The sequence below is a fragment of the Gopherus flavomarginatus genome, chromosome 12 (genome assembly GCF_025201925.1).
Source record: "Gopherus flavomarginatus isolate rGopFla2 chromosome 12, rGopFla2.mat.asm, whole genome shotgun sequence".
NCBI classification, from domain to species: domain Eukaryota; kingdom Metazoa; phylum Chordata; order Testudines; family Testudinidae; genus Gopherus; species Gopherus flavomarginatus.
This window is the reverse complement of record NC_066628.1, coordinates 29,620,188-29,647,925: the sequence shown is the minus strand read 5'-3', so window position 1 is coordinate 29,647,925 and position 27,738 is coordinate 29,620,188. Positions and strand designations below refer to the sequence as shown.

At 49.6% G+C, this 27,738-nt stretch overlaps 1 protein-coding gene across 7 annotated transcripts in view; it reads left to right on the top strand.

The window, feature by feature from the left end:
- Positions 1–27,738, top strand: part of PIK3R6 (phosphoinositide-3-kinase regulatory subunit 6) — a 75,763-nt gene that overhangs the window by 7,787 nt on the left and 40,238 nt on the right. For 4 of the 7 annotated variants that reach the window (XM_050919261.1, XM_050919265.1, XM_050919259.1 and 1 more), the window contains exons 2-3: positions 22,043–22,163; positions 27,543–27,626. In XM_050919261.1, coding sequence (XP_050775218.1) covers positions 22,151–22,163; positions 27,543–27,626 — 97 coding nt within the window. In that variant the 5' untranslated portion in view covers positions 22,043–22,150. Of the gene's footprint in view, positions 1–12,603; positions 12,791–22,042; positions 22,164–27,542; positions 27,627–27,738 lie in introns of all 7 variants that reach the window. The other 3 variants (XM_050919264.1, XM_050919263.1, XM_050919258.1) reach the window with 2 other exon arrangements.

Here is a 27,738-nt window from a genome sequence, read left to right as displayed (position 1 = left end):
AAGATGTGGGACACTGGTTGCATTTGGCAGAATGTGGGAGCTCCAAGAAATGGACTGGCCCCTAGAGAGTGCAGCAGCCCCTAGGGACAACTTGGGTTCACCTCCAGAATTATGGGGAACCGCCTCCTCCCCCTCACACCCCCAAAGAATCCCCATGCATAAGTGCCTTGGTGGGAAGGAGGAATACATGAGCCCTGCTCAGGGCCGCCCAGAGGCAGGGGGCAAGTGCGGCAATTTGTCCCAAGCCCCAGGCCCTGCAGGGCCCCCGCGAGCCCTGGCCAAGCGGCGGTCCAGGTCTTCGGCGGCATTTCAGCGGCGGGAGGCCCTTCAGTGCTGCCAAAGACACGGAGCGACTGAAGGACCCAATGCCTCCGAAATGCCGCCAAAGACCCGGACCGCTGCCGGGTGAGTACAAGTGCTGCAGCTGCCCCGCTTTACCCCAGACCCCCTGAATCCTCTGGGTGGTCCTGGCCCTGCTGGATTCCCCTGCTCTCTTGTTGGCTTTTGCTTGTGATTGTGCAGTGGCGGTCTGTCAGCAACTCTGCCTCCCTGTCTGGTGTATTACCCTGTAGTAAATTCTGCTGCTTCTCTTCGGGCTCTGGAGAATGAGCAGGGCCTTCCCTGCTTTAGATCCTCCCACGAGAGCACTTGGTGCTCAGAGACAGTTTGAGAAAGTTATTTATAAGGGCCTGGTACAGGGGACACAGTTATGTTCCTTTGGTCAGACTCTGGAGCTGTTGCCCCATCCAGAGACATGCAGTGCACGGCTGAGTGCTGTGTTTGGTTGGGGCCAGTGGGGAGAGCCTAGTGTGCTATTTTGCTCCCTGAGTGATGGAAACTGGGTTGCAGTTTGCACATTCCTCCGCATGAGTTTAATTAAACAGCAAGAAGAACAGAGTAACCAGTAGTGTCACTAGCAAACCATGGGTGAGGCAGTACACACTCATACATGCTTGCACACTCACACATGCACACATGAACATGCATATGTGCATATGTATACACATATGTGCATGCATATGCACAAGTGTGCACATATGAACATGCATGCATATGAATATACACAATCATACATGCACACATATAGACATGCATACATGCGCACTCATACACACACACACACATCGACAAGCACATACTCACATAAACTAAGGCAGGGATCGGCAACCTTTGGCACATGGCCCATCAGTGCTGTAAGTACTGCAAGTTTCAATGCTGTAAAGTGCCAGTGTAGACAGTGCACCAGTGCTGGGAGCCGTGCTCCCAGCACTGATAGCTATTCTATTGGTGAGGGTGTTTTTTTAAAAGTTTTAACATGGCTTTAACGTTGCCAGTGAAGACATGCCCTGACACAGTGGTTTTCAAACTTTTTTTCTGGTGACCCGGTTGAAGAAAATTGTTGATGCCCATGACCCAGCGGAGCTGGGGATAAGGGGTTTGGGATGTGGGAGGGGCTCAGGGCTGGGGCAGAGGGTTGGGGTGTGGGGGTGAGGGCTGTAGGGTAGGGGTGGGAATGAGAGGTTCAGGGTGTGGGACAGGGCTCTGGGCTGGGGCAGGAGTTTAGGGTGCAGGAGGGGGTCAGAGCTCTGGGCTGGGGGTGCAGGCTCTGGAGTGGGGCTGGGGATGAGGGGTTTGGGTGCAGGAATGGGTTCCGGGTTTGTGGGGCTCAGGGCTGGGATAGGGATTGGAGCATGGGCTTACCTCGGGTGGCTCCTGGTCAGTGGTGCAGCGGGGGTGTTAAGGCAGGCTTCCTGCCTGTCCTGCCACCGCGGACTGCGCTGTGCCCCGGAAGTGGCCAGCAGCAGGTCCGGCTCCTAGACAGAGGCGTGCAAGCAGCTCCGTGTGGCTCTCACCTGCAGGCACTGCCCCTCCAGTTCTCATTGGCTGGGAACCAGGTCAATGAGAGTGTGAAGTCGGGGTTCAGGGTGGGGGAAGCATGCGAGTGGCCCTTCCGGCTAGGAGCCGGACTGGCTGCTGGCTGCTTCTGGGGCACAGTGCGGTCTCAGAATGGGTAGGGACTAGAATGCCTTAGCTGGGCAGCAGCACTAATGGGACTTTTACCAGCCCAGTCAGCGGTGCTGACCAGAATTGCCATGACCCAGTACCTTACATTCCGAGACCCAGTACTGGGCTGCAACCTGCAGTTTGAAAACTACTGCACAAAAGCAACCTATGAGTTAATGAATGAGTAACTAGTAAACAAGAGCAGCCCTGTAGTCCCCAATTCAGTGGAAAGGGAAGGCGTCTGCCTCCAGCTCAAAGAGAAGAGTCACTCCTAGCAAACAGCACCCAGGGTCAGAGCCCTGCAGCGGGACTGGGGTCCCGTGGATCCCGCAGGACCCGCTGATATAATCGCGGGAGCAGGTAAAATGTACTTTGTTGTGGGTGGGATTAGATGGGAAAAAAAACCAGACTGCAGTAATTTGTGGAAAAACACTAACTCTCTCATCAATTTATCAAGAGTAGCCTATTCAAGAAATTATTTTCTTTGAGCTTCTCTTTCCCATATGTATACAATATATTAACCAACCATTTTTGTTGGGTTTTTTTAGCAGCATGAGGGAACCTGTCCCTCTTGTGGGATTTGCAGGATCTAAGATTTTTGCAGGTGGGAGCGAGATTAAAAAGTGAAAAAACAATGCGGGGAGTGGGTGGGACTAGGAGTGAGTATTGCGGGCCGAGATGGGAGCGGGATTAAAAATATAGTCCTGTGCAGGGCTCTACCCGGGCGCATGTGATGAATGGACAGGCTGGGGCAGGTCCTCTACAGAGGGAGTTGAGATGCTGCTGGAACTAGCACCCTTGGAAGAGCTGGTGGAAATGCAGAATTTCTGTTTCAACATTTCAAAAATTGTTTTCATTCCAATTGGAACAAAACCAAATATTGGCAAAATTTCCCATGAAATGGAAATTCGGAAACCGTTCTGTTTCAAAAACGAAGTCTTTTTGTGTGACATTTCATCCAAACCAACATGATTGCTTGAAAATTGGACTAAGGTCAAAATGGCATTTTCTGGACGAAAACAGTTTGGATGAGAAACTTCCAACCTGCTGTAGCTCTTGGACTGGCAGTTGCTTGGGTACCAGCCTCTAACTGAAAATAAACCATCACACCTCGCCAGGGACAGACTGAATCAGGGAAGGGGACAGGAGAAGTCAGGTGGGGATGGACCCTGCCCTGCTGCTGCTTCCCTTATTCTTCTGCTAGGAGAGCATCTCTGCCTCCATCCTCTCTCGGGCAGGCGCGGGCTCACCCTCTGATTTCAGAAGCACTTGGTGATGGCCTCTCTGCTGCAGTTGGTTTGGGGAGAAAGCTCCAACTTCCCTCTGTCCCCATGTGCTGCACCTGACCTCCCTAGGGTGGGGCAGAGTGTCTGCTTCCTGATAGGATGAGGAGCCTGTTGATCAGATCAGATGAGCCCAAGAGAGAAGGACATTTGCTTTGGCCCCTGTTGAAGGAGACCTCAAGCTGCAGGAGAGCAACGATGGGGTGGTAAGATTGGGCACCTGTATGTGTCACCCCACACCAGGTAGCACGCTGTCCCCATCTAGTGGTGACTGCGCCACATCTTGAGCTGTGTCGTTTAGCTCACGCTGCAGACACTCCTGGTTTCAAATCCAGAGGTCCCAGATTCCATTTCTGCTGCTGTTGACCCACACAGCGGTGTGGATGCAGCATTATGTAGGGTCCTGACCCAGTGATTTGGAGTCAGGGTAATCCCTCTCAGACCCTAGGCAGGACTAGGCAAGGGATGAGGCAGATGTCTCATACACCAGTCAGAGAATGTAATGCCTGGTTTGGATTCATTGTGCCCATTCTGAGCCCACTGGCCAGCTTCACTCTCAGATATCCCTATGACGAGAACTGCGCCCACAGCAAAGCAGACAATGCACGTGGGCATTGTGGTGGAAATGGAAATACCGCATGACACCAAGCCACTAATTGTCCTCTAAGCAGCAGCAAATGGAAACAAAGATTGGCAGGGCAGGAAATAATGATGAGGACATGGCAGTCACCCAGAGCAATCTGGATCGCTTAGGAAGCTGGGACCTTTGAAACCAACTGCCTTTTCAATACAGCCAAATAGAGCTAGGCCTCTAGAAACCAGGAATGCAGGCCATAGACACAGAATGGAGGAGTGTATCCTGGACAACAGTGACTCTGAAAAAGGATCTAAGGGTCATATTGGACAAACAACCCAACCTGAGCACCCGGTGTGATGCTGGGGTGTAGGAGGAGGGAGATGATGATTTTACCTCTGTGTATGGCATTGGTGAGAAAGATACTGGAATACTCAAAGCTATTAATTCCAGATAGTGCACCCCAGTCCACTTCTGGAAATTAGCATTATACATAGCTGCTGTCATTCACTCTTTGGATCTCATTAGTCTCTAGAGTTCTCTGTTTCTGCGGTTGACCGTTTCCACCTCTCCATCCATCACTCTGTTCGTTAATATTCAGACAGCGCATTTGGCATGTCTCAGAGTCTCCATCCTTTTGGACTCTGATGATATTTATTGCCCTGGAGACATTTGAGATGGTGCTTTTAGGAATTATTCCTCAGACTTGTCTCTTTTTGGAAATAATTCCTTTTTTTCCCCTCCTGAGCTATTTTTCCTGTAGAATTTATTTTTTATTAGTACTAGTCTAGCCTGTGAAGACCCAGCTTCCATAATGTGCCTGGTTCCAGTCCAGCACGAGTTATCAACCCTGCCAAAACAGGCCTTTGTTATGAAAAAACAGAACAGAGCCTGAATCCTTAGCTGTCAAGGGCTGCTGCTGGCATGTCTCTTTGTTTCATGCTATGGTTTAGCTCCATTTGTTTTTAAACTGCCTATACCAAGACCACGTCTACACTATAGACTTTTGCCACCAGAGCTCTGTTGGTCAGGGGTTGTGATGAGATGTGATCCCTGACCCATCAGAGCCCCTAATGCAGATGCAGTTATACCCAGCAAAGCTGAGCTTTGACCGGCATAAGTTGTTTTGTAGATGTGGCCCACGTCAGTGGCTTTCATTGGATTGTTATGGGAGGCAATAGCAAACTGTCGATGATTGTTGTATTCCTGTAGTGACTTGCTTTCCCATTGGGGCTGTTACCCAGTGGCTGCCTGAGGGAACAAGATTCTGAGGCTACATCTGCTGTAGGAACAAAGTGCTCCTCGTGTGGACTTCGCTGATACTGGCAAAACTGCGATTTTGTTGGTATAGCTTATTATACCTGCAAAATAAGCGACACCAATGAAAGCACAGTTTTACCAGAATAGCTGCCTCTAAACTAGGGGCTTTTGGCAGCACAGCTATATCAGGCAAGGATCACTCTTCCTCACACCCCTGGCCAACCGAGCTGTGCCAACAGAAGCCCTTAGTGTGGACCAGGCCCTAGGCTCCCATGCTACAAACCTTTATGATTTTGTGCAGCTGAGCGGTCCCATTTGCTTCACTGGGATTCCCTTACAGGGCAGAAAGTGGAGCATGTATCTGATCTGCAGGATCAGGGCGTATGCTGGTTTTTGCTTTCTAAGGCTAAGCACAGCAACCCTGTGGGTTGGTTCTCTGTCTCCTGCAATGTTCTGTTTCACCAGCTAGCCACCAGATCCTGAGCTGGTGTAAATCAGCGCAGCTTCATTGATGTCAGTGAGGCTCATCCCAGCTAAGGATATGGCCCCACATCTATAATAAGGAAGATCAGGTAAGCTGGATGCGGGCTTGAGTTCCACACGTTTTGATGCTTTTCCAAAGAATCTTTCCCTTTTAAAAGTGGGTCCACCAAAAAGTGATGGTGTCCAAAGGGTGTTGGAGAGTTCCATGTTTGCTGGCTCTGGGTGTGTTCATATCAAGTGTGATCAGTTTACAGTGTCCGTAGAGTTTTGTGCTAATTGCAAGCCTGCAGACTCAGCCTCCGCCCTGGAAGTAAAGCAAAGCTGGACTCTATTCTTATGCGTCCGGGCTTTAATAACGACTCTGCAGGCCAAACTGGGTCCTAAGCCCCTTTGTCTTAAAATCTGCCCTCAGCAATACCTGCGGTGCAAATGCATTGCTCTCTTTGGGTTTGCACCAGTGTAAGTGATTGGTGCTTACTGAAGTTAAACAAGTCTTGATGCTGCACAAGAAGGAACAGAATCCATCTTACTCTCCTAGATCTTGGTTGGTTCTGTGGAGCTAACAGAAGGAGAAAGTAGTACAGACTTATTTAACTCACTGAAGTCAATCCTGTTCTGTATAGGCTCTTATTCTATTCTACATAGATTCTGGCCTGTTTATGCTACCCTCATCACTGTATTATCTGAGCACCTTCCCATAGATCATTGTGCAATGTGACTAATATCTGACTAAACTGTTGTGTGCAGTGTAGTTGTAGCCTTGTCGCTCCCAGGATATTAGAGAGACAAGGTGGATGAGGTAATATCTTTTACTGGACCAACTTCTGTTGGTGAGAGACACAAGCTTTGGAATCACAACAAAGCTCTTATTCGGGTCTGGGAAAAGTTCAGTGTCACAGCAAAATGCCAGGTGGGGCAGATTGCTTAGCATAAGTAGTTAGCACATATTGTAAGAGGCCATTTAAGGTAGAGTGGTCCACCTTGTGTGTCTAATCTGTCTAAATTAATGTACAAATAAATATATGTGGGGGGAGTATCTTTCAGAGTGGAGTTGCACTTTAAGTTACATTTCCTTTGGAAAAAATAATGCTTTACTTTAGAAGAAACAGGATTGCTAACTAAATTTCAGCTTCTGCTGTGCAAAGGCTAAAGATTCTTGTTCTTGCTTCTACAACAGCCGGGGGAGTCCAAAGTTTTAAATTAGTGCATTTGCTCAGAACGAAGGGGAATTCCTATCTATAAAGTTTCTTGGAGCTATTTTCTAAATCTAAAAGCCCTTGATTTGTGATTGGGTTCTAAATTTGGCCAAACAAGCTCACCCGTCCAACCTCTGGAAGTGAGATTTGAATGTGTAAAACCACCAGCAACATTAACAGTAATTAGAGGGGTAGCCGTGTTAGTCTGGATCTGTAAAAGCAGCAAAGAATCCTGTGGCACCTTATAGACTAACAGACGTTTTGGAGCATGAGCTTTTGTGGGTGAATACCCACTTCTTCAGATGCATGTGGTGGAAATTTCCAGGGGCAGGTATATATATGCTAGCAAGCAAGCTAGAGATAACGAGGTCAGTTCAATCAGGGAGGATGAGGCCCTGTTCTAGCAGATGCTACAACCGCATCTGCTCTAACCCTTCAGACAGAGACCAACACCTACAAAATCTCCACCAAGCATTCTCAAAACTACAATACCCGCACGAGGAAATAAAGAAACAGATCAACAGAGCCAGACGTGTACCCAGAAGCCTCCTACTGCAAGACAAACCCAAGAAAGAAACCAACAGGACTCCACTGGCCATCACATACAGCCCCCAGCTAAAATCCCTCCAACGCATCATCAAGGATCTACAATCCATCCTGGACAATGATCCTACACTTTCACAGGCCTTGGGTGGCAGGCCAGTCCTTGCCCACAGACAACCTGCCAACCTGAAACATATTCTCACCAGTAACTGCACACCACACCATAATAATTCTAGCTCAGGAACCAATCCATGCAACAAACCTCGATGCCAACTCTGCCCACATATCTACACCAGCGACACCATCACAGGACCTAACCAGATCAGCCACACCATCACTGGTTCATTCACCTGCACATCCACCAATGTAATATACGCCATCATATGCCAGCAATTCCCCTCTGCTATGTACATCGGCCAAACTGGACAGTCTCTACGGAAAAGGATAAATGGACACAAATCAGACATTAGGAATGGCAATATACAAAAACCTGTAGGAGAGCACTTCAACCTCCCTGGCCACACTATTGCAGACCTTAAGGTGGCCATCCTGCAGCAAAAAAACTTCAGGACCAGACTTCAAAGAGAAACTGCTGAGCTTCAGTTCATCTGCAAATTTGACACCATCAGCTCAGGATTGAACAAAGACTGTGAATGGCTTGCCAACTACAGAACCAGTTTCTCCTCTCTTGGTTTTCACACCTCAACTGCTAGAACAGGGCCTCATCCTCCCTGATTGAACTGACCTCGTTATCTCTAGCTTGCTCGCTAGCATATATATACCTGCCCCTGGAAATTTCCACCACATGCATCTGAAGAAGTGGGTATTCACCCACGAAAGCTCATGCTCCAAAACGTCTGTTAGTCTATAAGGTGCCAGAGGATTCTTTGCTGCATTAACAGTAATTGTCATTCTTAAGAGACACTGTCCATGAGCATCCCCTGGCCTGGAAAAACCTCCAGGAGTTAGAGGAGGTAGAGATCAGTGGTGCAGTCCATCATTGTAGCACTCTGAAGGAGGCTTCCCTACTCTGTACCTGTTCTGTAGATAACGAGAGCATTCCAGTCTCTGGGGCTGGTGGGCTGGCACCTTTTCCAGCAGTAAATTCACTTTTTAAAAATAGAATCATACAGAAATCGACAGGACGAGTGGTGTTGCTAACTCCGGGTATTTTCTCAGAAATCCTGCAATGTCTGGTGTTTTTCCTGAAGCTCCAGTTCCTGGAGTCATGTGACTATAGGAGAATCTCCACTTAAAAATAAAGAAAGTGAGTAAGTTTCTAGTGCTCATGGTTGCACAGAAAAGCCTGAAAATGTGACCCAAGTGATTTTGGAAGGCTAAGATTTGGTGATATTGAAAGCACTATATAAGATTCTTCCACTACTGTCCAGAGTCCAGGGCCTCTAGAGCCAGGTCCCATCCATGTGCCTAGACGCAGAACCATGTAGTTAATAAGAAATGGGAACTTGTTCTTTGGACAGATTTTGTGAGTCTCTCCTGGCATTGGGGTGTCTACCCCTGCAAGGCAGCCCCACAAACTTGGGAGCTAGGCTATAGAAGACGGATCTTTGTGTGACCAGGGCAAGTAGAACAGTTTTTACAGCTAGCTGGTTCCCCCAAGAGGCCTCTGACTGTTTCCAGGCAGTGGAGAAGAAGGGATGGTTTTAGGCCTCAAGGTGGCTTCCATGGGATGGGCCCAAAGGAAGTTTGCTGCTTTCCTGTACAATATTAATGTGTATTGGGGGGAGAGAGAGAAGTGTGAAGCCAGTGGATATTTAGTCTATGAGCTGCAGTTTTCTAGACAGAGCTGAGCAGCATGAGCTCAGGAGGCTGGGGATATTTATTGCCTCCGTGGTCAAAATAAGAGGCAGCAAAGAGGAAGTGGAGACGGCTGTATTCACGGTAGGTACTTGATGTACACCTTAAAAATAGAACAGAGGAAAATGTCAAAAGAGCGAGAGTACCTGAGCACTTGTCATTGGTGTAAGCCCACGTGCCTCCTGGTTAATGACTGACTCATTGGTCATTTATTTTGAACTCTGAGACACCGATATAGCAGGGAAGTGACTCTGAAAATGCCCCTATGAGCTTTTGCCCGTTTTGAGGATTAAGTGCAGGCCATTAGCTTGACCTGTGTCATGGGGTCTGCACACACCCGGGGTGAGCTCACGACCGGATTGCAGGACTCCCGTGTGTGGCTTGTAGGGGGTGTCTCCAATTGCTGAGTTATTTATTACCAAATGTCTTCAGTAACACGGTTTGCAAGGCTGCTGTGTAATCTTTCGGCAAGGGGTCACTCTCACGTTGCCTGATCACACTGGCCAAAGAAGGAAAGAGAGAAGTAGAAAAAGCGAAGTGCGCTGTGCTGCCGTCAAGGTGAACGCCAGCCTGAGTGAGATAAGGAGGCTGAGTGGGTGTGTGGCAATGCTCTCGAGAAATCTGAACAGAGCAGCGCTGTGCGCTCTCAGGAAGCGCTGCTGTAGTTGCAGCCCTCCTCTCACTCAGCACTCAGGAGAGGCAAGGGTTTGACTCACTTAATGATAACGCTTGGCCATTTGCCTTCCCTCTGAGGATCTGAAAGCACTTTCCAGACATGCATTAATTAAGCCAAGCAACTCCCCATATGGTGGGGGAATAGTGTTGTTCTCCACTTTGTTGATTGGGAAACTGAGGCACATAAAAGCAAAGTGACACTGTGTCAATGCCAAGTCAAGGACAGAATCCATTCCCGGCTGTAGTTCCTACATCAAGCTACCACCCAGGCTGCACGGAGAGGGATGAGGCTTCTTAGAAACTAATCCCAGGAAGGTTATGTGGAGCTTTTGCCTCTCATTTTCTCTGGCTCTTGCCTCTGCTCTTCCGTCTGCTGCTGGAACAGTGCATGATGCTGCCATCAGGATTGGAACCTCCCCCACCCCAGTGCAGTGTGCTTCCAAAGCGATGCTAACTGGGAGCAGGCTGCTGCCCAGAGAGCAGTGGAAGTCAGCACGAATGGCAGACAGCCAGGTCTGGTTCCCAGTGTTTGGAGCCAGAAATAAATACTAGAGGGGGAGAGGGAGATTTTGCAACCTGCAGATTTTGCAGGAAACATTTTATGAATTGAACCGCAGCACACTCTCACTGAGTCATGCACGTTGATCTAGAAGGGCCTTGTCCTGCATGGGGCTCACACTACATGGGCAATCCCACAATGGCAGTAAGCACTTGGCTTGGCAGGAATTGTTCACAGGATTGGACCTTATACTATAATTCTCCCCCTCCCCAATTCCCTTGGCTGGCTGGATCTCTCCAAGTTCAATCTCTTGGTGATGTCGTTCAGTCTGTCTGTCTGTCTTCCCCTTTGTCCCCCTCCCAAGTCCAACGGTGACCCTCCATTGAGAACTGAGCAGTTATCACAGTCTCCGGAGAGCAAATGCTGTGAATGTATTGAGCGGATGCAAAAATGTGAATCTGCATCTGCCAGGATCAACCCGCGGTCTGCTAGCCGTCTTTTACCTGTATCCACATCTGCAGTAGCCCCAGCTGTCTCACGAGGACTAGCGACCTGGGGGGAAGGCGGGGAGCGAGTGGGGGGACGGGGTTTTGCAGTGAAGAGGCAGTGCGACGGTTGGGACTGGGTAAGGGGCAGCACGGAGGTGAAGTCTCAAGGAGAAGGGGCGGTGAGGAGGGGGGACTAGGAGGAAGGGACTTGCATCCCGTGCTGCTCCTGAGGGCTTCAGCAACAGTGCCTGTTGCATCACAATGAGGCAGAGGGGTGGGGCAGAAGGGGCCTGCCCGCTCCAATCCCTGTGGCTGGGGGCAGGTCCTGCTGCCCAGGAGCCAACGGGCTGGGCCCAGGACTGGGAGCATGGCCAGTGCTGCCGGACTGGGCCATGATGGGGACACTGGAGCTGCCAGAGGGGCCTGAGCTGCTGGACAGCCCCTGATTCCGACATGCCGCCCAGCCCCAGCCAGTGGCTGCTGGCCGCTAGCCCTGAGGGCGCTGCACCCACCGGGCTGCCTGAGCTGGATGCTGTAGGTCAGGCACTGCCAGTGAGTAGAGCCATGCACGGGTTCTATCTGCATCCAATCTACCATCTGCAAAAATGGTTAGGGTGACCAGATGTCTCAATTTGATAGGGACAGTCCCGATTTTGGGGTCTTTTTCTTATATAGGCTCCTATTACCCCCCAGCCTGTCCCAATTTTTCACATTTGCTGTCTGGTCACCCTAAAACTTGTTCGCAGATATGAAGCAGATATCCGCAGATTTGCAGGGCTCTATTTATTCCCCCAAGGTTATCAACCTGAGATCAGGTTCAAGTCATCCTCCTCCTGCTCTAATGACAGCTGTAACCCCCTTGGTGATATACACCACTGCCTCCAGGATACTATGGTTGTTTCTCTCTTTCTCCCCTTGGACAGTGGGCTCTTAAACCACCATATTTCAATGACCAGCCACTAAGGCTCTCTCTCCTTAGCCCAAGCGTTCCAGCTGGGTAGCTGCCTGCTGTTATTTCCCTGATTCCAACACTGCATGGCATATTATATTTCATGTGCCTAAATGCAAAACACTGTAGATGAATGTGCAAGGCTGTAGAACAGAGGTTCTCTGCCCGGGAGTCGCAGACAGGTGTCAGGGGGCTGCAGGCATGCTGCCTTTCCTATATTGCTAGGAGGACGCATGGTCCCAGTATGGAACAAGCTGGGAACCACTGACGTGAGACACACGTTCCTTCTCCACACCTTGCTGTACCATTCAGCACTAGAAGACACAATCTGCAGTGCCCACCTGCCACCTGGTTATTGTGCCACTTAAAGCGTCATCAGTTGAGTTAAGTGAAAATCAGAGTTTCCATCCTGTGGAAAAATCTGACATTTTGACATTTGTTTTCATCCTGAAGCAGGACAAAAAGTCCAAATTTTTGGCAGAGTGAAAATTTTAGAAAAATTTATGTAAAAGTTACTGGTAGCCCCCTTAACAGCTTACAAGCAGCCAGTAGGGGGAAGCAGAAGCCTCATGTACACAGTAACCTGAACTTTTAAACTATCTTTTCTCTTCTGCCTCAAAGCAAAAAAAAAACTTGCTTCAAACCAGTTTTTACTAACCAGATAACAGAGTGCGGGCTTTAACACCTACCAATCAAGTGTTAACACGCAAGGGTCTTTGTCTATAAGTGTATAAAAGGCTTGTAAAATTTGTATAAAACAAACTCTTTGTACCAAGGTACAGGGCTCTCCTTTCTTCGGCAGAATAAAGCATCTTTCCTTATCCCTGTCAGGCTGTTATTGGCTCTCAGCTAGGCAAACCCAATATTTTGGTAACAGTTTCTGGTGACCCCAGACAGGACTCTCCTAGCTCGGACATCGGACTCCGGACGGCTGCGGCAAACTAGGAGCGGCGCCACCAGGGTGTTTAGCCCCTCTTCCTCACTTCACCGCGGCCCCTGGGGTTCGTGTTCCGATAAGGTGAGCCCTAATAGGATAAGGAAATGCTATCTGGTTCTGGTTTGCTATCTGGTTCTGGTTCTGTTCTGTTTTGGTTAACCGGTTACTGTTTTTCTGCTGTATACATTTGGGCGTTAGGTGTGTGGGCGGAACTGAGCCTCTTGTTCGTAATTCCTCAGGGTGGAAGCCATAGCGTGCGATGAAGCTCTGAGGTTGAATTGGGATCCTTCTGTCTCGTCCCCTGTAGCGGTCAGTGTAATAGAGGTAGAAAATTCTGGATTAGACCATAATTCCCTCTGCTCTCTGTGTAATTCTCTGTTTGAGTGTCAGGAGACAGATGGGTGGGTCTCTGGGTAAACCCTCTAAAAATAGCCCTTTGAATTATATGTTAAATAAATGGCCCCTGCCCGGTGTTCAAAAAGGGATGTCAAGGAAGCGCTTTTTACAACTTTGCACCCAGGATTGGCCAGCCCTGGGAACTGCATGGCCTGAGTTTGGCTCCATTAATATTCCGACTCATTTAACCCCTTTGCGCCTGATATTGGAGAATCAGGCGCCAGGTCAAATGGAGTATCGGTTTTTGTGGGACGATGAGGCTCATCGTCGCTTGAAGAAGGTACAAATCCAGCTCATAATCCTGATTGGCAAGACATGGGCCAACTCTTAGATTGCCTACTGCGCAAGGAGGAGAAAGAGTGGGTCCTAAGGGGGGCCCGGGAGGCTGCGAAGGCTGCCGGTAATGGGGGCAATATTATAGCTCTCACTAACCCTACTCAATAAAACCTGAATAATTCAGCCCACCAAGCAATTCTAAAAAAATTCCTAAACTATATTTTGACAGGTATAAAACAAGCAAAAAAAAGAACTCTAGATTGGTCTAAGGTCCATAATACTGTGCAAGGAAAAGAAAAACTCCCGTCTGACTTTTATGAGAGAGTTTGTAAAGCATTTTGTACTTATACTAACATAAACCCCAAGGCTACGGACACACAGTCCACGGTCAGGCTTATTTTTATCTCTCAGTCAGCCCCGGACATTAAGAGGTGATTGCAGCAGCTCGAGGGCGCTGAGGAAAAGTTCCTAAAAAAACTGGTAAGCGTGGCCACCCGTGTGTATCACACAAAAAATAAAGTTCAAAAGACCAAACAGGTGAGAATGCTAGCAGCCCTTGTAAACGCTGAAAGTAAAAAAACAAGAAGGAAGGCGGTGACCCCCCAAGTGGCAACCAAAAGCGAATCACGGGGTTGTGGGGGGGGAGCCCAAGCCGCGCTAATAAAATGTCATTACTGTAAGCAGCTTGGTCACTGGAAAAGAGAGTGCCCAAACCAACGTGCCGGACAACAGCCCCAACCTCAACACGAGATGGCTGTGAAAAAAACAGACGCTGTCAATAGTAAAAAATAACGGCAACCTGGGGGTCCACTTGTTACCTATTCAAATAACTTTACCACTTATGTTTGTTCCTCCACAAACCCCCAGGTCCGTTTAACTTTGGGAGGAACAGCTTATTCTTGTCTTTTGGGTAAAAAGCATCTTTCGTTATCCCTGTCAGGCTGTTATTGGCTCTCAGCTAGGCAAGCCCAATATTTCGGTAACATTTAGATTTGGAAATGTTGAAACATTTTGGGTCAGGTCTATTTGCTGTTAAATCACCTGCACTCACAGTCAGAGGTGACACATGGCAGACACGTTGGGTCACGTGCCCCCCCCCCCGATTTTTGCCACAGTTTGCCGACTGGGCCCCTCCATGTGTGGCAGCTCCTGGAGCCGTTGAGCTGCAAGCTGCGGTCCTGGGGAGAGGCAGCAGCAAACAGCTGGGAGCTGCAGGGAGGGGCCATTAAGGGTAAGAGGGGGGAGACGTGCCATGGGGGGGAGTAACTCAAGCTGATGGAGGGGGCAAACCTTTAAATTATGCTCCTTCCACGTTGTCACGGAGTCACCGGGCGATGCTCTGGAACTGCTCCCCACCAAGCCAGGCAGGACTTTGGGGAGCCTCCTCTCCCTTGGAGCAGACTTGTTCAGGGCAAGAAGCTCACACGGCTTCACCTCTTGGGTCTCTCCTTGGAGCATTCAGCATCTTCTGCCCCTCCGGGCGCTTCCCACAGCGAGCCCGCCTCAGTGGGGTCCTGGGGAAGCCACCGGGTCCTGCACCCCCACTTCGCAGTCAGACATGACTCTTAGCCAGCCAGTAAAACAGAGGTTTATTCGATGACAGGAACAGGGTCTAAAACAGAGCTTGTAGATACAGAGAACCGGACCCCTCGGCCGGGTCCATTCTGGGGGTCAGTGAGCCAGACTGATACTTAAGAACTGCCATGGGGACACTGAGGCACCAACACAGTATTCAGAGAAAACATTAAGAACATTCCCAGTTCGTCACAGACATGCCATGGGGGGGAGTAACTCAAGCTGATGGAGGGGGCAAACCTTTAAATTATGCTCCTTCCACTCTCAGCAGGAACCAATCATCTCTCCCCACAGTCATGAGACTTCCATAATACAGCACATGGCTCAGGTAGAGGGGTGACTGCATTGCATTATGGGAGATGTAGTCTGGACCAAGAGCCCATGGGAAAATGGAAGCATGATACACCTTGAATACAGCTCCCATGAGGCATTGCAGCACCCAAGGCAGATATAGTTCAATGTCGGACCAACCCAAGATGAAATATTTTGGTTTGAATACATATTGCAAATTTGAAATTTTCCCATGGAAAATTTTGATTTTTTCAGAAACTGCATTTTTTGTCAAAAAATTGTTTCACCAGCAAGTTCTTAACCATTGCTAGTGATAGGCGTTATAGCCTGGCACAGTCCCTCCCTGTGCCGTCACCAGTCTGTTGTGAGTCCACCCAAACACTGGGTCCCATATGCTTCCAAGTCAACTGGGTTTGGGCAGAGTCTAGGATCTGTAGGGCACACTCTTGTCTGACATTAGTCCAGAGGCACTGCCACCTTACCATCTTAGACCCTGAAACCAGTGGCTCAGGCATCATGAGCCCCCCAGTGACACCTGCACCCCAGAGCTCTGCCAGGGCTGTGGGCACTCTGGCCTTCTCGTTAACTATCCCCTATAGGGACAGCAAGGCAGAAGAACAAGGGACACAGGCCTAGCAATGGGATTCCTAATCACGGAAACTTGACTGTTGAAGTACTTGAGAGTTACAGATCTTTGGAAACAACAAAGGTCCTCAGATGCCCCATCCTCCGGTCTGATTTCACTCCATCTGGGAGTCTGTAGTTCACCAGCATCCCAGGCTGGCCAGTTCCTCCTGCCCTCACTCCTGCTCTGACCCCGTGGCAATGGCTGGTCCCCAGCACAGACCAGGATCCCATCTCTGAGCCATGACTAAGAAGCTACAGACCCACCAGTCACGCTTGCTTCTTCCCCCCATGGGCCCCTGTGGAGAAACACATTGTTCCATGAGTATGGGCCAGTAGTTGAGAGGCAATCGAAGTGGTTGGCCCCGGGCTGCGGTCTGGATTGTTCTTAGTCCTTCAGTGAGGTATGTCAGACCTTTCCTGGGCAGGGCAGCTGTCTGGAGGGCAGAACAACAGGCTGTCTTTGAGTGTGTGCAGGCTCCACATATATAGCAAGACAGCCTTCCTACTCGGACACAGACAGAGCTCATCTGGTCACTGTCCATGCTGCCTGGCTTTGCTGCTGCAGAGTTTGGAAGTTTCTGGAGCTTGTGTCTGCACAAAGAACCCTCTCGATGCTCGTCTGTACCTTCTCCGGTCCCCACTTCTCCTCCTCCTCCCTTGGCACTCCCTGTCACTCACTGTCCTGTGACAGGTTGGCTAGCTGGTGGATAAGCTGCCAGATTAATTCCTTCTTTTCTCCCATTCCCTGCCGCCAACCCGAGCACGTCCACTTATAAGTCAGTGGCTGACAGCACTTGCTAAAGCTGAGCGTACCATGATCTGGCCCCATACAGCTCTACTGATGTCCCTCAAGCCAGACTCGAGTCTCCCCTGCTATCCATTCCTGGGCTTACCTTCCTCATTCACATAGATCTGCCAATGCTCCTCACTCTCGACCCACAGAACCCCCCACCATGCCAGTCTTGGGCTCCCCACACCCAGCTGTCTTGTTGCCCCTCAGTTCCAACCCACAGCCTCCTTGCTACTCTAGTCCTGTTCCTGCACACAGCTCTGCCAGTGCTCCGTGCTCTGCAGCATGAACCGCTAACCCAGTCCTTGGCCTTCCTGAGCAGTGATGGCCAGGTCCCAGGCATGCCAGAGTGAGCATAGTGGTGTGATGCAGACAAATCTCCCTTCCTTCCTATTCCACTTCTTGTTTTTCTCCCTGTCTCTGAAGAGAACAATGAGGCCTCAGCGCCAGGGGAAGCCATCAGGTTCCTGGCTGGCTTCTTTCTTGGTGCCCTGCAAAGACCCAGACAGAGCTGTGCGGGAGATTGCCTTATGGCCTCTGATTCTCTGAGCCACTGGACTGTGATTAGGAGGGGTTTGATGTGGCGATGGCTGTGGTGTTGCTTCTCCCTACGTAACGGGACAGCCAGTGCGTTAAGTCTTCCCTAGCAGAGGCCTGTATAGGCAGTGGTGAGCTGGAGCCGGTTCGCACTGGTTCACAAGAACTGGTTGTTAAATTTAGAAGCCGATGTAGAACCAGTTATTAAAGGGGCTAGCAGGTGGGCAAACTCCGGTCTGCGGGCCACATCCTGCCTGCGGGACTGTCCTGTCCCACGCCCTTTAAATTGCCACCAGAGCCCCCCTGCTGGAGCCCTGGGGTAGGGCTGCAGGGCTCTGGGGGCTATTTAAAAAGTCTGGAGTTCCGGCTGCTTCTACTGCCCCGGCCCTTTAAATAGCCGCCGGAGCCCCACCGCCACTACTCCAGGGCTCCGGCGGCTATTTAAAGGGCCAGGGCGGTGGAAGCAGGGGAGCCCCGGGCCCTTTAAATAGCCCCCAGAGCCCAGCGGTAGCGGAGGGCTACAGGGGTCATTTAAAGGGCCAGGGGCTCCAGCTGCCTCTGCTACCCTGGTCCTTTAATTAGCCACTGGAGCCCCCGCTGCTTCCCCAGGTCTCCCATGACTATTTACAGGGTCGGGGCGATAGAAGCAGGGGAGCCCCGGGCCCTTTAAATAGCCCCTGGAGCCCTGGGCTGCTGCTACCCTGGTGGGGGGGCACTTACCTTATTGGGTGGGCTGGGGCTGGCTCTGACTCCCTCAGCCACACCCCTTCTGGGGGCCAGAGTTGGCCCCTGCGTACGGGTAAGTCACTGGACCTACTTTCACTCCTGGTCTCGGGAGGGGGTGGTCAGGGGACAAGGAGTGGGGGGGAGGGGGAGTTTGCTGGTTCTGAGGGGGGCAGTTGTGGGCAGGACGTTGGGTTGGGTTGGGGTCGGATGGGCAGAGAGACAGGCACGTGGGGCTTGTACTCACTGTGTGGTTCCCTACCGGGTCTTTGGCGGCGGTAGGGGGTCTTCACTCGCTCCAGGTGAAGGACCCACTGCCGAAATGCCACCGAAAACCCGGAGCAAGTGAAGACACACAGCGCCCCCCCCTCCGCCTCCGAAGTGCCGCTGAGGACCCGGTAGGGAACCGGTTATTAGGATTTTGGGAACTCATCACTGTGTATAGGTGAGGCTGCCCATTGCTGTGTTGTGACAGTCATGTACCTGATTTGTACATTGCGCACCTGGCTGGCTGCAGGACCACGTGTCTTGGTGAAAAGCATAGGCAGCGTGTGTGTGTGTGTGCGTGTGTTTCATCCCTCAAATCAAGTCATTTAGATCCCTGACAGGGCATCCAGCAGGAGCCCAAATCCAGAAGGAGAGAAGCACTAGGAGGAGCTGAAGGTTAAAGCTTACTCTACTTTTCAAAGTCAGCTGAAGAACAGACTCTGGGTGACTGGATACCTGGGTTCAATGTCTGGCTCTAGCACTTAACTTCCTGGGCAGCCCTGGGGAGAGCAGTTAATCTCCTTGGGTTTCTTTTTCCCCACATATAAAGCAGAAATAACGATATTCAGCTCAGGGATGGGCTGCTAATATTTTAACTTGGGGTTCTTACAGAAATACCCCACCACCACTTTCTCTGAGGGAAATCTAATGGACAGTGGGGATCTGTCCATTTCTTCTCCCTCAGTCAAGGAGCAAGGCAGAGCCCTCTGGCAAACAGACTTGAAGTGAGTGTGCCTCTGAGATGTGCATGGAACAGATTTTCCTCTAACCCAGACACGCTTGTGTCCCAGGATAGCCCCACTGGGCCCCACTCACCATTGCAACTACCATCATTTGCACCAGTGCAAACTGGTTGGAAAGCCCTAGCAGAGCAGGGCGGTAACATCTCACCCGCTTTGCACTAGAGCAAAAGACTTGGCAAGGTGAAGGCTGAAAGAGAGTCAGCCGCATGAACTTCACTGGCATGATGCTCGATTGACACCAGGATAATTGCTGAGATCTGGATGACCATGTACAGCTCAGCTTGTGCCATTCAGAGTGTGTGTGTGTTTGTGTGTTATGGAGGGGGGTTTAAAGACGCTGTGTGGGGACTGGGCGTTCTATTTACCAAGGGCTATTTTGGGAGAATCCCCGACCCTTGGTATCACCAGGCCCCTTCCGAAGGCCCAGATCTGCTGTGCAGTGTGTTTCTACAAGAAGGCCATCATGTCATCCTAGGCAGGGGAACCCCTCTCCCAACCTTCCCTTCAGTTTGGTTGGAGAACACAGGACAGCCCAGCACCAGCAAGTCAGTTACTCACTGAGCAAGCTCTTCCATTAGCATCTCTGTGAAGCTGCTTTAGACATGACAAGCACTAGGTACCAGTCTCTGCTTTGTTGGCCTGCCAGGGGGTGGCTGGCCCTTGTGAGGAGAGTCAGGGTGATGGTTTTCATTGAGGCGAACAAGCCCATCTCAGCCCACCTGTGAGCAGCTGCCTAGGTGGCTGCTTGGCAGCTAATTAGCTGAAGAGCACCTGGGCCTGATGAAAGGCTGCCAGAGCTCAGCTGGGGCAGGGTTGCTGGTGGGGAGAGGGAGCTGCCCAGGAACAGTGCTCCTTGGGGAAGGAGCTTCCAGAGAGCTGCAGGAGGCCCAGCCTGCAATTAAAGGGCAGGAAAGCCCTGGCTCCAGGAGGGAATCCAAGTTGGGAAGGCCTTATAAACATGAGATTGACATGCTCAGCTGGAGTCTGCCTCCCTGCTAAGAAGCCTGGGTGAGGGGCTTTCTTGTGGTGCTGCTGAATTTTCTGCTAATGACCAAGACCCTCAGGAGGTTCAATATGTATCAACCTCGCTGACCTTACAGATGGCTGCATCAGGGAAATTAGGGCAGGGTCTCCCTGTAGTGCAGTGCCTGGCCGCAAGAGGGCGCAGGAGACAGCGTGTACCTTTTACACTTCCATTCGCTGTGTGCTGGCAGCAGGGAGTTCAAGCTAGGCATGGGCTTTCCCCCTAGTCGAGACTGCTTCAGCTGCAGCAGTTATGCTGCTGCCTTAGCAAATCCACCTGCGGTGCCCATCAAATCTGCTTCCCTGACAGGTGCTAGCTTGCCTGAGTTAAATCCCTACCCACTTTTATTGGGGAGTCCCCTTTCTCCTTTTCCAATCTTCCTTGCAGATCCCCTGGCTTGTTTCCAGTGGATGCCCTGTTGGGGGGCTGTGCAGCCTATTTGAATTCTGTGGGGAGGGGTAAGATAAAAGCCCCCCCCCCAGGTGGAGGGGGCAGAGGAACGAGGAGCCAACTGGTTGCTTGGAACAAAAATTGAAAACATGGGAAGGGGAGTGTAGATGAAAGGTGTAAAATCAGGGTAGCAGAGGGGGACCCAGCAGAGAGCTGTAGACAGCGACTGCTGCTTGGTGAAAAGAGTCCAGGGAGTCAATGGATGTTGGCCAGAGGAACTCTGTCTGTGTGTGTGATACAACTGGGGTGGCCAGACAGCAAGTGTGAAAAAGCGGGATGGGAGCTGGGGGTAATAGGAGCATATATAAGAAAAAGACCCAAAAATCAGGACAATCCCTATAAAATCGGGATATCTGGTCACCCTAGATACGACCAGGAAATGAGAAAAGGGCGTGAGGTTGCAGAGCAGACCTTCCTCCCACTGAACCGCCTAGTCCTGGGCTGGTGAGTGGCCAGTATGGGCAGCCCCAGGAGGAGGCTAGCGAGGAGCTCTCATACCTTTGTGGGACACAGAGGGGGAGCTGCATGCATGGAAGTAGATGTGAGGAGAAGTGCAGACAGCACTTCAGCAGGAGGTTCTGGAGAGCCAGGAAAGGGTCTGCACCCTGGTGCACTGGTGTAGGCATTTGCATCTCACGGCAGAAGGGACAGATGTCAGGCACCTGCGAACCATGCCCATGTTCACAGCTCCATGCAGGAGCTACCAACTAATATCCCCAGTGGGCCGAGGTACTGGGGTGGAATAAAGACTGTCCCATGGTAGAACATCCTGCAGCTGGGTTGGGGTGGGACGTGAGGGTAAGGAAATGCATGGTATGGGGCATGAGAACATGGAGATACTCCCTAGGCATGGTTCAGAGATGGACTGACTGCATATCATTCAGCATGCTCAGGTAGCGCACTGGACATGGCTGCTGGGGCTTGTGGAGCAGGGGCCCAGTGGTGAGCTCTGGAGGGTGAGGGGATAGGGACAGGTTGGGTGCACCCTCTTGCAAGGCCTGCTCAAGATAAGTAAGAGAGGCAGGGGCAGGCAGCCCTCACCTCATGGAGCAGATGGTGTGAGCAGCACCCAGGGTTCAGCCAGTCCTTCCAGATGGGGCCTAGGAGGTCTCTGGTCCTGGTGACACCAACGAGAGCCAATCTCTGGTGTGCCTGCACAGGGAGCTGGGGGTTGTGCAGCAGGGGTGTAAGCAGGTCTTCTCCTGTCCCCTCTGGGAGGCTGCCACAGGCCTGGTCACAGAGACAAGCTTGCAGGTCCTGAGGAGATTCTAGTAAGAGACCAGCAGCTCAGAAGGGCCTAGATGAGACCTCCCATGGTGAGCAGTGCAGATTGAATGCCCCAGAGACTAAAGGCCTCTCTCTGTCCTGAGAACAGGGGCAGCATGAGCAGCCAGACTCCTCCATGGCTCACTCAATGCATGGCCCCTGCTGAGGCTGGAAAAAGAGGGCTATTAGGGCCCATGGGCTCCCTGGTGGACGCTGAGCTCTCCTGGGAACCTGGCTGTCACCCATTGTGGCTGCCCATTTTGGTGGCATCTCCCTATTTGTGCCCTGTCCCTCTCTCATTTTCACATCTGAGCTGGTCTGATCCCACCTTCCTCTTGAGATTTCACCTGCGTCTCTCTGTTTTGCAGGTGAGACACAGGACGCAAGGCCATGCAAATGCTGAGTGAGAAGCTGCCACCTGCTCACCCTACTGTTCAAGAAGTTCTGAGACAGACACGTCTGCTCCCTGCCCATTCATGGAGAACACAGGTCTGTGATCATCAGCAATGTCCTTGAGTGGGTGGGCTGAGGCAGCAGGGAAAGGCAAGCTGGCCAAGACAGCCCTAGGCACTTCAGCACAGCGAGAGGCTGGGTGAGAAATAAGTCCATCTAATGACTAAGGAGGTTGCTCTGTTGGGCTGGTACTGCTGTGGGCCCAGGGAGGACAGATGGTGGTATGGCTAAGGTGCAGGGTTGGCAGTCTAGGAGAAAGGCTGCTTGTAGGACTGGGTTCTAGTCCCATTTCCTTTCCTTTCATTGTACCTCAGTTTCCCCCTGTGTAAAGTAGAGATGACATTTACCTACCTACCTCACAGGTATTAATACACTGTCTAAGCTGTTACTATCTGTGTGGCTGTAGCACCTAGAGGCCCCAGTCAAGATCAGGACCCCATTGTGCTAGACACCATGCAGACACACAGTGAGAAGGAGCCTCTGCCCTGAGAGCCCAAGGTGAAATAGACAAGACAGACAAAAGAAAGATTATTGTCCCCATTGTACAGATGGGGGAACCGAGGCAAAGAGAGACTAAGTGACTTGTCCAAGGTCATGCAGGAAGCCTGTGGCAGAGCAGGGGATTGAATGCAGGTCTCCTGAGGCCAGCTCAGTGTCTTTACAAGTCCCACTTAGATGCTCTTTTGAGGATGTACGTGGGACTTAAGTAATTCAAGGGCCTTTTGCTGGCTCTCTGCACAGGGCTGTTTAAGCCTCCAGCTTACATTCACTATTCAGATTTTATGATGCTGGTTCGCCCAGTGCTAGAGCTGATCACACAAAGATTGCAAACATGGATATTTGTTTATAATGACAAAAATCTCTGGGTGCTCAGAAATGGCTCATCCATTTTCACTCAGGCTTCCTGAGAAAATTTGCTTTGGGCCCAAGACCAAATGTGGAAAATTTCAGCCTGAGAGGTAAATGTTTGAAAATTTATAAGCATCTGGGACAGGCCCTTTAGAATGGAAAATGCAACTTGAATTCCCGGATAGGCGTCACTCCACACAATACCTGTAATTCAGTTACGGTATCATGGTACAGTGCAGTTAGCTTTTAGCTATCCATCAGTGCTGTAGCTAGGACAAGGAAAATACTGCCTAGAGCCAGCTGGCTAATTATCGGCACATACTTATAATTAACTGGAAAGGAAGGAGTGCACCCCACGTCATCCTAGGAGGTGCAGCAACCTTACTCATCCTCCTTAATCGAGGTGTCCTTAATCCAGAACTCCTTAGCAAACACATCCTTAGCTAAAGTTGGTTGCAGTGTTGTTGTAGCCCTGTTGGTCCCAGGATATGAGAGAGAGGTAAAATTCTAGCTAGAACATCCACAGGAAAGTCCATCAGGTAGGGATAAGCCTCTTGTATGGTCCATTGTGAGTTAAGTGCTCTTTGAAAGGCCATTCAACTTGAATAGTCCCTTCACAATGTGCTGGCCAGACAAGAAGTAAGCTGCCTTATGGGTGTGATGACAGAAGCGAATACATTTGAAATACAGGTCTACAGGCAATATTCATAACTTTAGATATAAAAATTATACATGCATACAAATAGGATAATCAAACAATAACCTTTTCATTGACTCTTTACATGACATACTTTGTACAAAATCTGTTGCAGTTATATAACAGTGGTAGTAACAATGATCTACATGGTCATATTTTAATCAGATAACATCACATGTTTAATAAGCCAACTTCTGTTAGTGAAAGAGACAAGCTTTGCTCTTGTTGGTCCAATAACAGATACTACCTCACCCACGTTATCTCTCTTAGCTCAAGTGGCCTTATCAACAAAGTCCTTAATTCAAGAGGCCTTAATTCACAGAAGCATCCTTAACTGAGGTGCCCTGTAGCCACTCTGGGGTAAATGCATGGGGAAAGAAGAATGGGAATATTTGCCAGCTGCCAGTATGGGACTGGGACACCCGATTCTCAGGCATTTTATTTTCAATGGGAATCGGGCACCTGGATCCCATTAGAGAGCTTTCGAAAAACTCAGCTTGACATGTCCAGGGATCTGACTCTCCATTAAGTTAGGCTTGAATAAAGACTGGGAGTGGATGAGTCATTACACAAACTAAAAACAATTTTTCCCTTACAGTTACTCACACCTTCTTGTCAACTGTTTGACATGGGCCATCCTGATTATCGCTAGAAAAGTTTTTTTTCTCCTGCTGATAATAGCCCACCTTAATTGATTAGTCTTGTTAGAGTTGGTATGGCAACCCCCATTTTTTCATGTTCTCTCTCTCTCTCTCTCTCTCTGTGTACATATATTTCTACTGTATTTTCCACTACATGCATCTGATGAAGTGGGTTTTAGCCCACGAAAGCTTATGCCGAAATACATTTGTTAATCTCTAAGGTGCTACAAGTACTCCTCATTCTTTTTGCTGATACAGACTAACACGGCTACCACTCTGAAACCTAGTTTAGTTGAACTGGTTATGCCACTCATGAGGGTGAAAAATTCTCCCCCTTGAGAGTTGTAGTTAAGCTGACCTACGCCCTGGTGCAGACACCGCTAGGTGAACAGAAGATTTCTTTCTTCGACCTAGCTACCACCTCTCAAGGAGGTGGATTTACTACATTGATGGAAAAATCCTTCATCACTATAGCAAGTGTCTACCCTACAGCATACAGCGGCATAGCTGCAGTGCTGTAGTGTAAACATATCTTAAACTGATGACAGTTTGTGCGCAGACAAGGCCTATGATGAAGTCCTCGATGTACAGCACCACACTCTGCTGAATGAAGTACAAACTCTCTTCCCCACCACGTAGGAGCCAGCTACATTTAGCATTTTGCCTCATTCCTTCCATTTATGAGCCATCACACCTTCCAACTGAGGTCAGGAAACCATAGCATTTTCACATATGTACAAATCACAAATAGTTCCCTCCCCATTCACAATTCCACCATGCTGACTCTTCTTTCACAAAGCCTGTCCCAGACACTCAGTTACCATTCATTCCACATAAACTACAAAGCGCCTTCTGCTCTAAAAATTAGAAACACCACTATCACTGTCATCTTAGTCGCCTTCCTGGCGTGGTTCTGAGACCGTGACACCTACACCTGCACACTGTGCTCAGCCTGCCAAAATCCACTCTGCACATTTGGCAGGAAATTTGGTAATGCAATTAATAATAAAGGAAATCCCAAGAGGATGGTAAATTTTGGCCAGGTTGTGTGTATAATTCTGTTAGGAAGAAGGTGGGAATGCTACTTGCTTTCAGTCCCATAATGTAAAATATAGACCTCCAGGATCATCACAGGCTGCAGTTTGGTCCATATCAGTGGAACTGGATGCAAGTTATGGTCCAGGTTAAGAGAATGAAACTGTTGTATTCTGAGTCAAGGAATGTTTTGCAAACTCCCTTCTGCATCTTCCTGTAGAGAAAGAAAGTACAAAGGCCCTTTGCAAAGAATGAATGCAAATCTGAATTATCTTTAATTATCTTAATGCATTATCTCTTTTTAATTAATTAGTGGATTATTTTAATGAAGAGAAAGACAAGATGCCTCTGGGGTCCTGGAGCAGGATTTTTACAGCTATGGAACAAAGCAGCTTTAATTGATTCATCTGAAGATTATTTCTCTTCTTTCGCCATGCCTGCCTTCTCCCAGCTCTCAGCAAATTGGATCTAGATATTAATGACACTCACTAAGTCCCTGGAAGCTAGTCTGTGGGTGTCAGACTGACATACTGATTTTAAAACAGCAGAGAGCTTGGGTTTTGATTGAATTTTTGCTGCTGTAGGGCCTGATCCAAAGCCCATTGAAATCAATGGGAATCTTTCCATATTAACTCCAATGGGCTTTGAATCAGACACTTGGCCCACCCTATTACTTTTACACACTTAGACAGAACAACTGGTCCAAACTTACTATCCTCCTGGAAGTTCCTTGATTATTAACTTGATTACTAGATTTCCTGCCTAGTCTTTCTCCTGTACTTAGCTGTTTTGTGGGTTGCTCCCTACAGAGCCCCCTCTATCATGGCCCTTAGTTCCGTATGTGTCAGAGAGATGTCCAAGGGGAATTCATTGCTTCCCTATGGCTCCTCTGTGTTTATAACCTGCCTAGGAAAACAGGGCTCTCTGAAGGTCTGAGACCAGTATGTGCAGGGTGCATGGTGCCAGGCTGAGCACAACATATAGCTGTCGTTGAGTGTCGTGGTCTCAGAACCGTGTCAGGAAGGCGACTAGGATGGCGATAGCGTTGTTTCTCATTTTTTGAGCAGAAGGCAGTTTGTGGTTTATATGGAATGGTGACTGAACAACTCAGACAGGCTTTGTGGTATTGTGACCATGGGAGGGAGCTATTTGTACACAGAGGGTAATATGTGACAGGCTTTTTGACCTCAGGCGGAAGGCGGGTCTGCGGGTTGGCTCATAAATGGAAGGAAACAGGCAATATGCTGAATGTCACTGGCTCCTGTATGGTGGGCGAGAGAGTTTGTACTTCACTCAGTAGAGTGGGGCAGTACAGTGGTTGTTATTATTTGTATTATTGCCTAGCAGCGCTTGCCAGTCATGGAGCAGAGCCCTGTTGTTTTAGGGGCTGTGCAAACACAGGCGAGAAAGATAGTCCTTCCTACAGAAAGCGTCCAATATAAGTGACGAGTGTATGTCTTTTATCTGAAGTGTAGTGGCTACGCAGTGCCTGAAGGACATAGGCATACAGGTTGGGTGAGGAGAACAGAGTTAAGATTTCCGAAAGAACCTTAACTCTAAATTTCCTGACTTTCAAATATCAAATGGGTTAACGACACCGTTCTGACAAGGTTTCCTACAACGTATTACAACCTGAACTCGGTCTGAATAACATTTTTTTTTGCTTGTTCTACCCCACCCCCAAATTCTGAGCAGTTATCATGATGACCATACTTCCATTGCTGGCCAGCTACTCAGCTGGTGCCAAACGGCATTGCTCCGTAGAAGCTACTGCTGCACCCGAATGTGAAGGAGTTTCTGTTCTTCGTTTACAGATGGTCTGTGTCCAAATCATTTTTTTCCTGCGAACTCTCAACAATTCTTCAAAGAATTTCTGTTGCAAAAACTCTGTATAGACCCTTTGCTGCTTATACGGCTGTATGGCTCAGGGAATTCACAGTGTGGATTTAGCAGTTTAGCTGTAGTAACCATGTCTGAACATTTTGGCCGTAGTCTATTGAGACCATCTCTGGAGTTCCCCAGTTCTGTAACCTTTGTAAAATTGTGGCACTTCCTACCTACCCTAAATGAAGGCGATACAAAGTAAGCACCTTATGCCTATGCAGCGAGCTGGTCTGTTCCATGTGCCAGTATTTACCCAAGTATAGCAGAGCGGTGCTGGTTGCTCATATCCTTTCCCTCCTTTTGCACTAGAGGTGGAGTCGGACATTCTGCGTAGCATCCGTGCCCTCCTTCGAGAACTCGATGGACACCATCATGCCTTCCAGGGTGAGCGAGGTAAGACAGGCCCTCTCTCAGCTTCCCAGCACTGTCTCTCTCCTGTTCTCTGTGCCTCAGACAAGGTCAGTATCAGAGATTGTCCTGGCTGTTTATTCTGATTTTGTTGGGT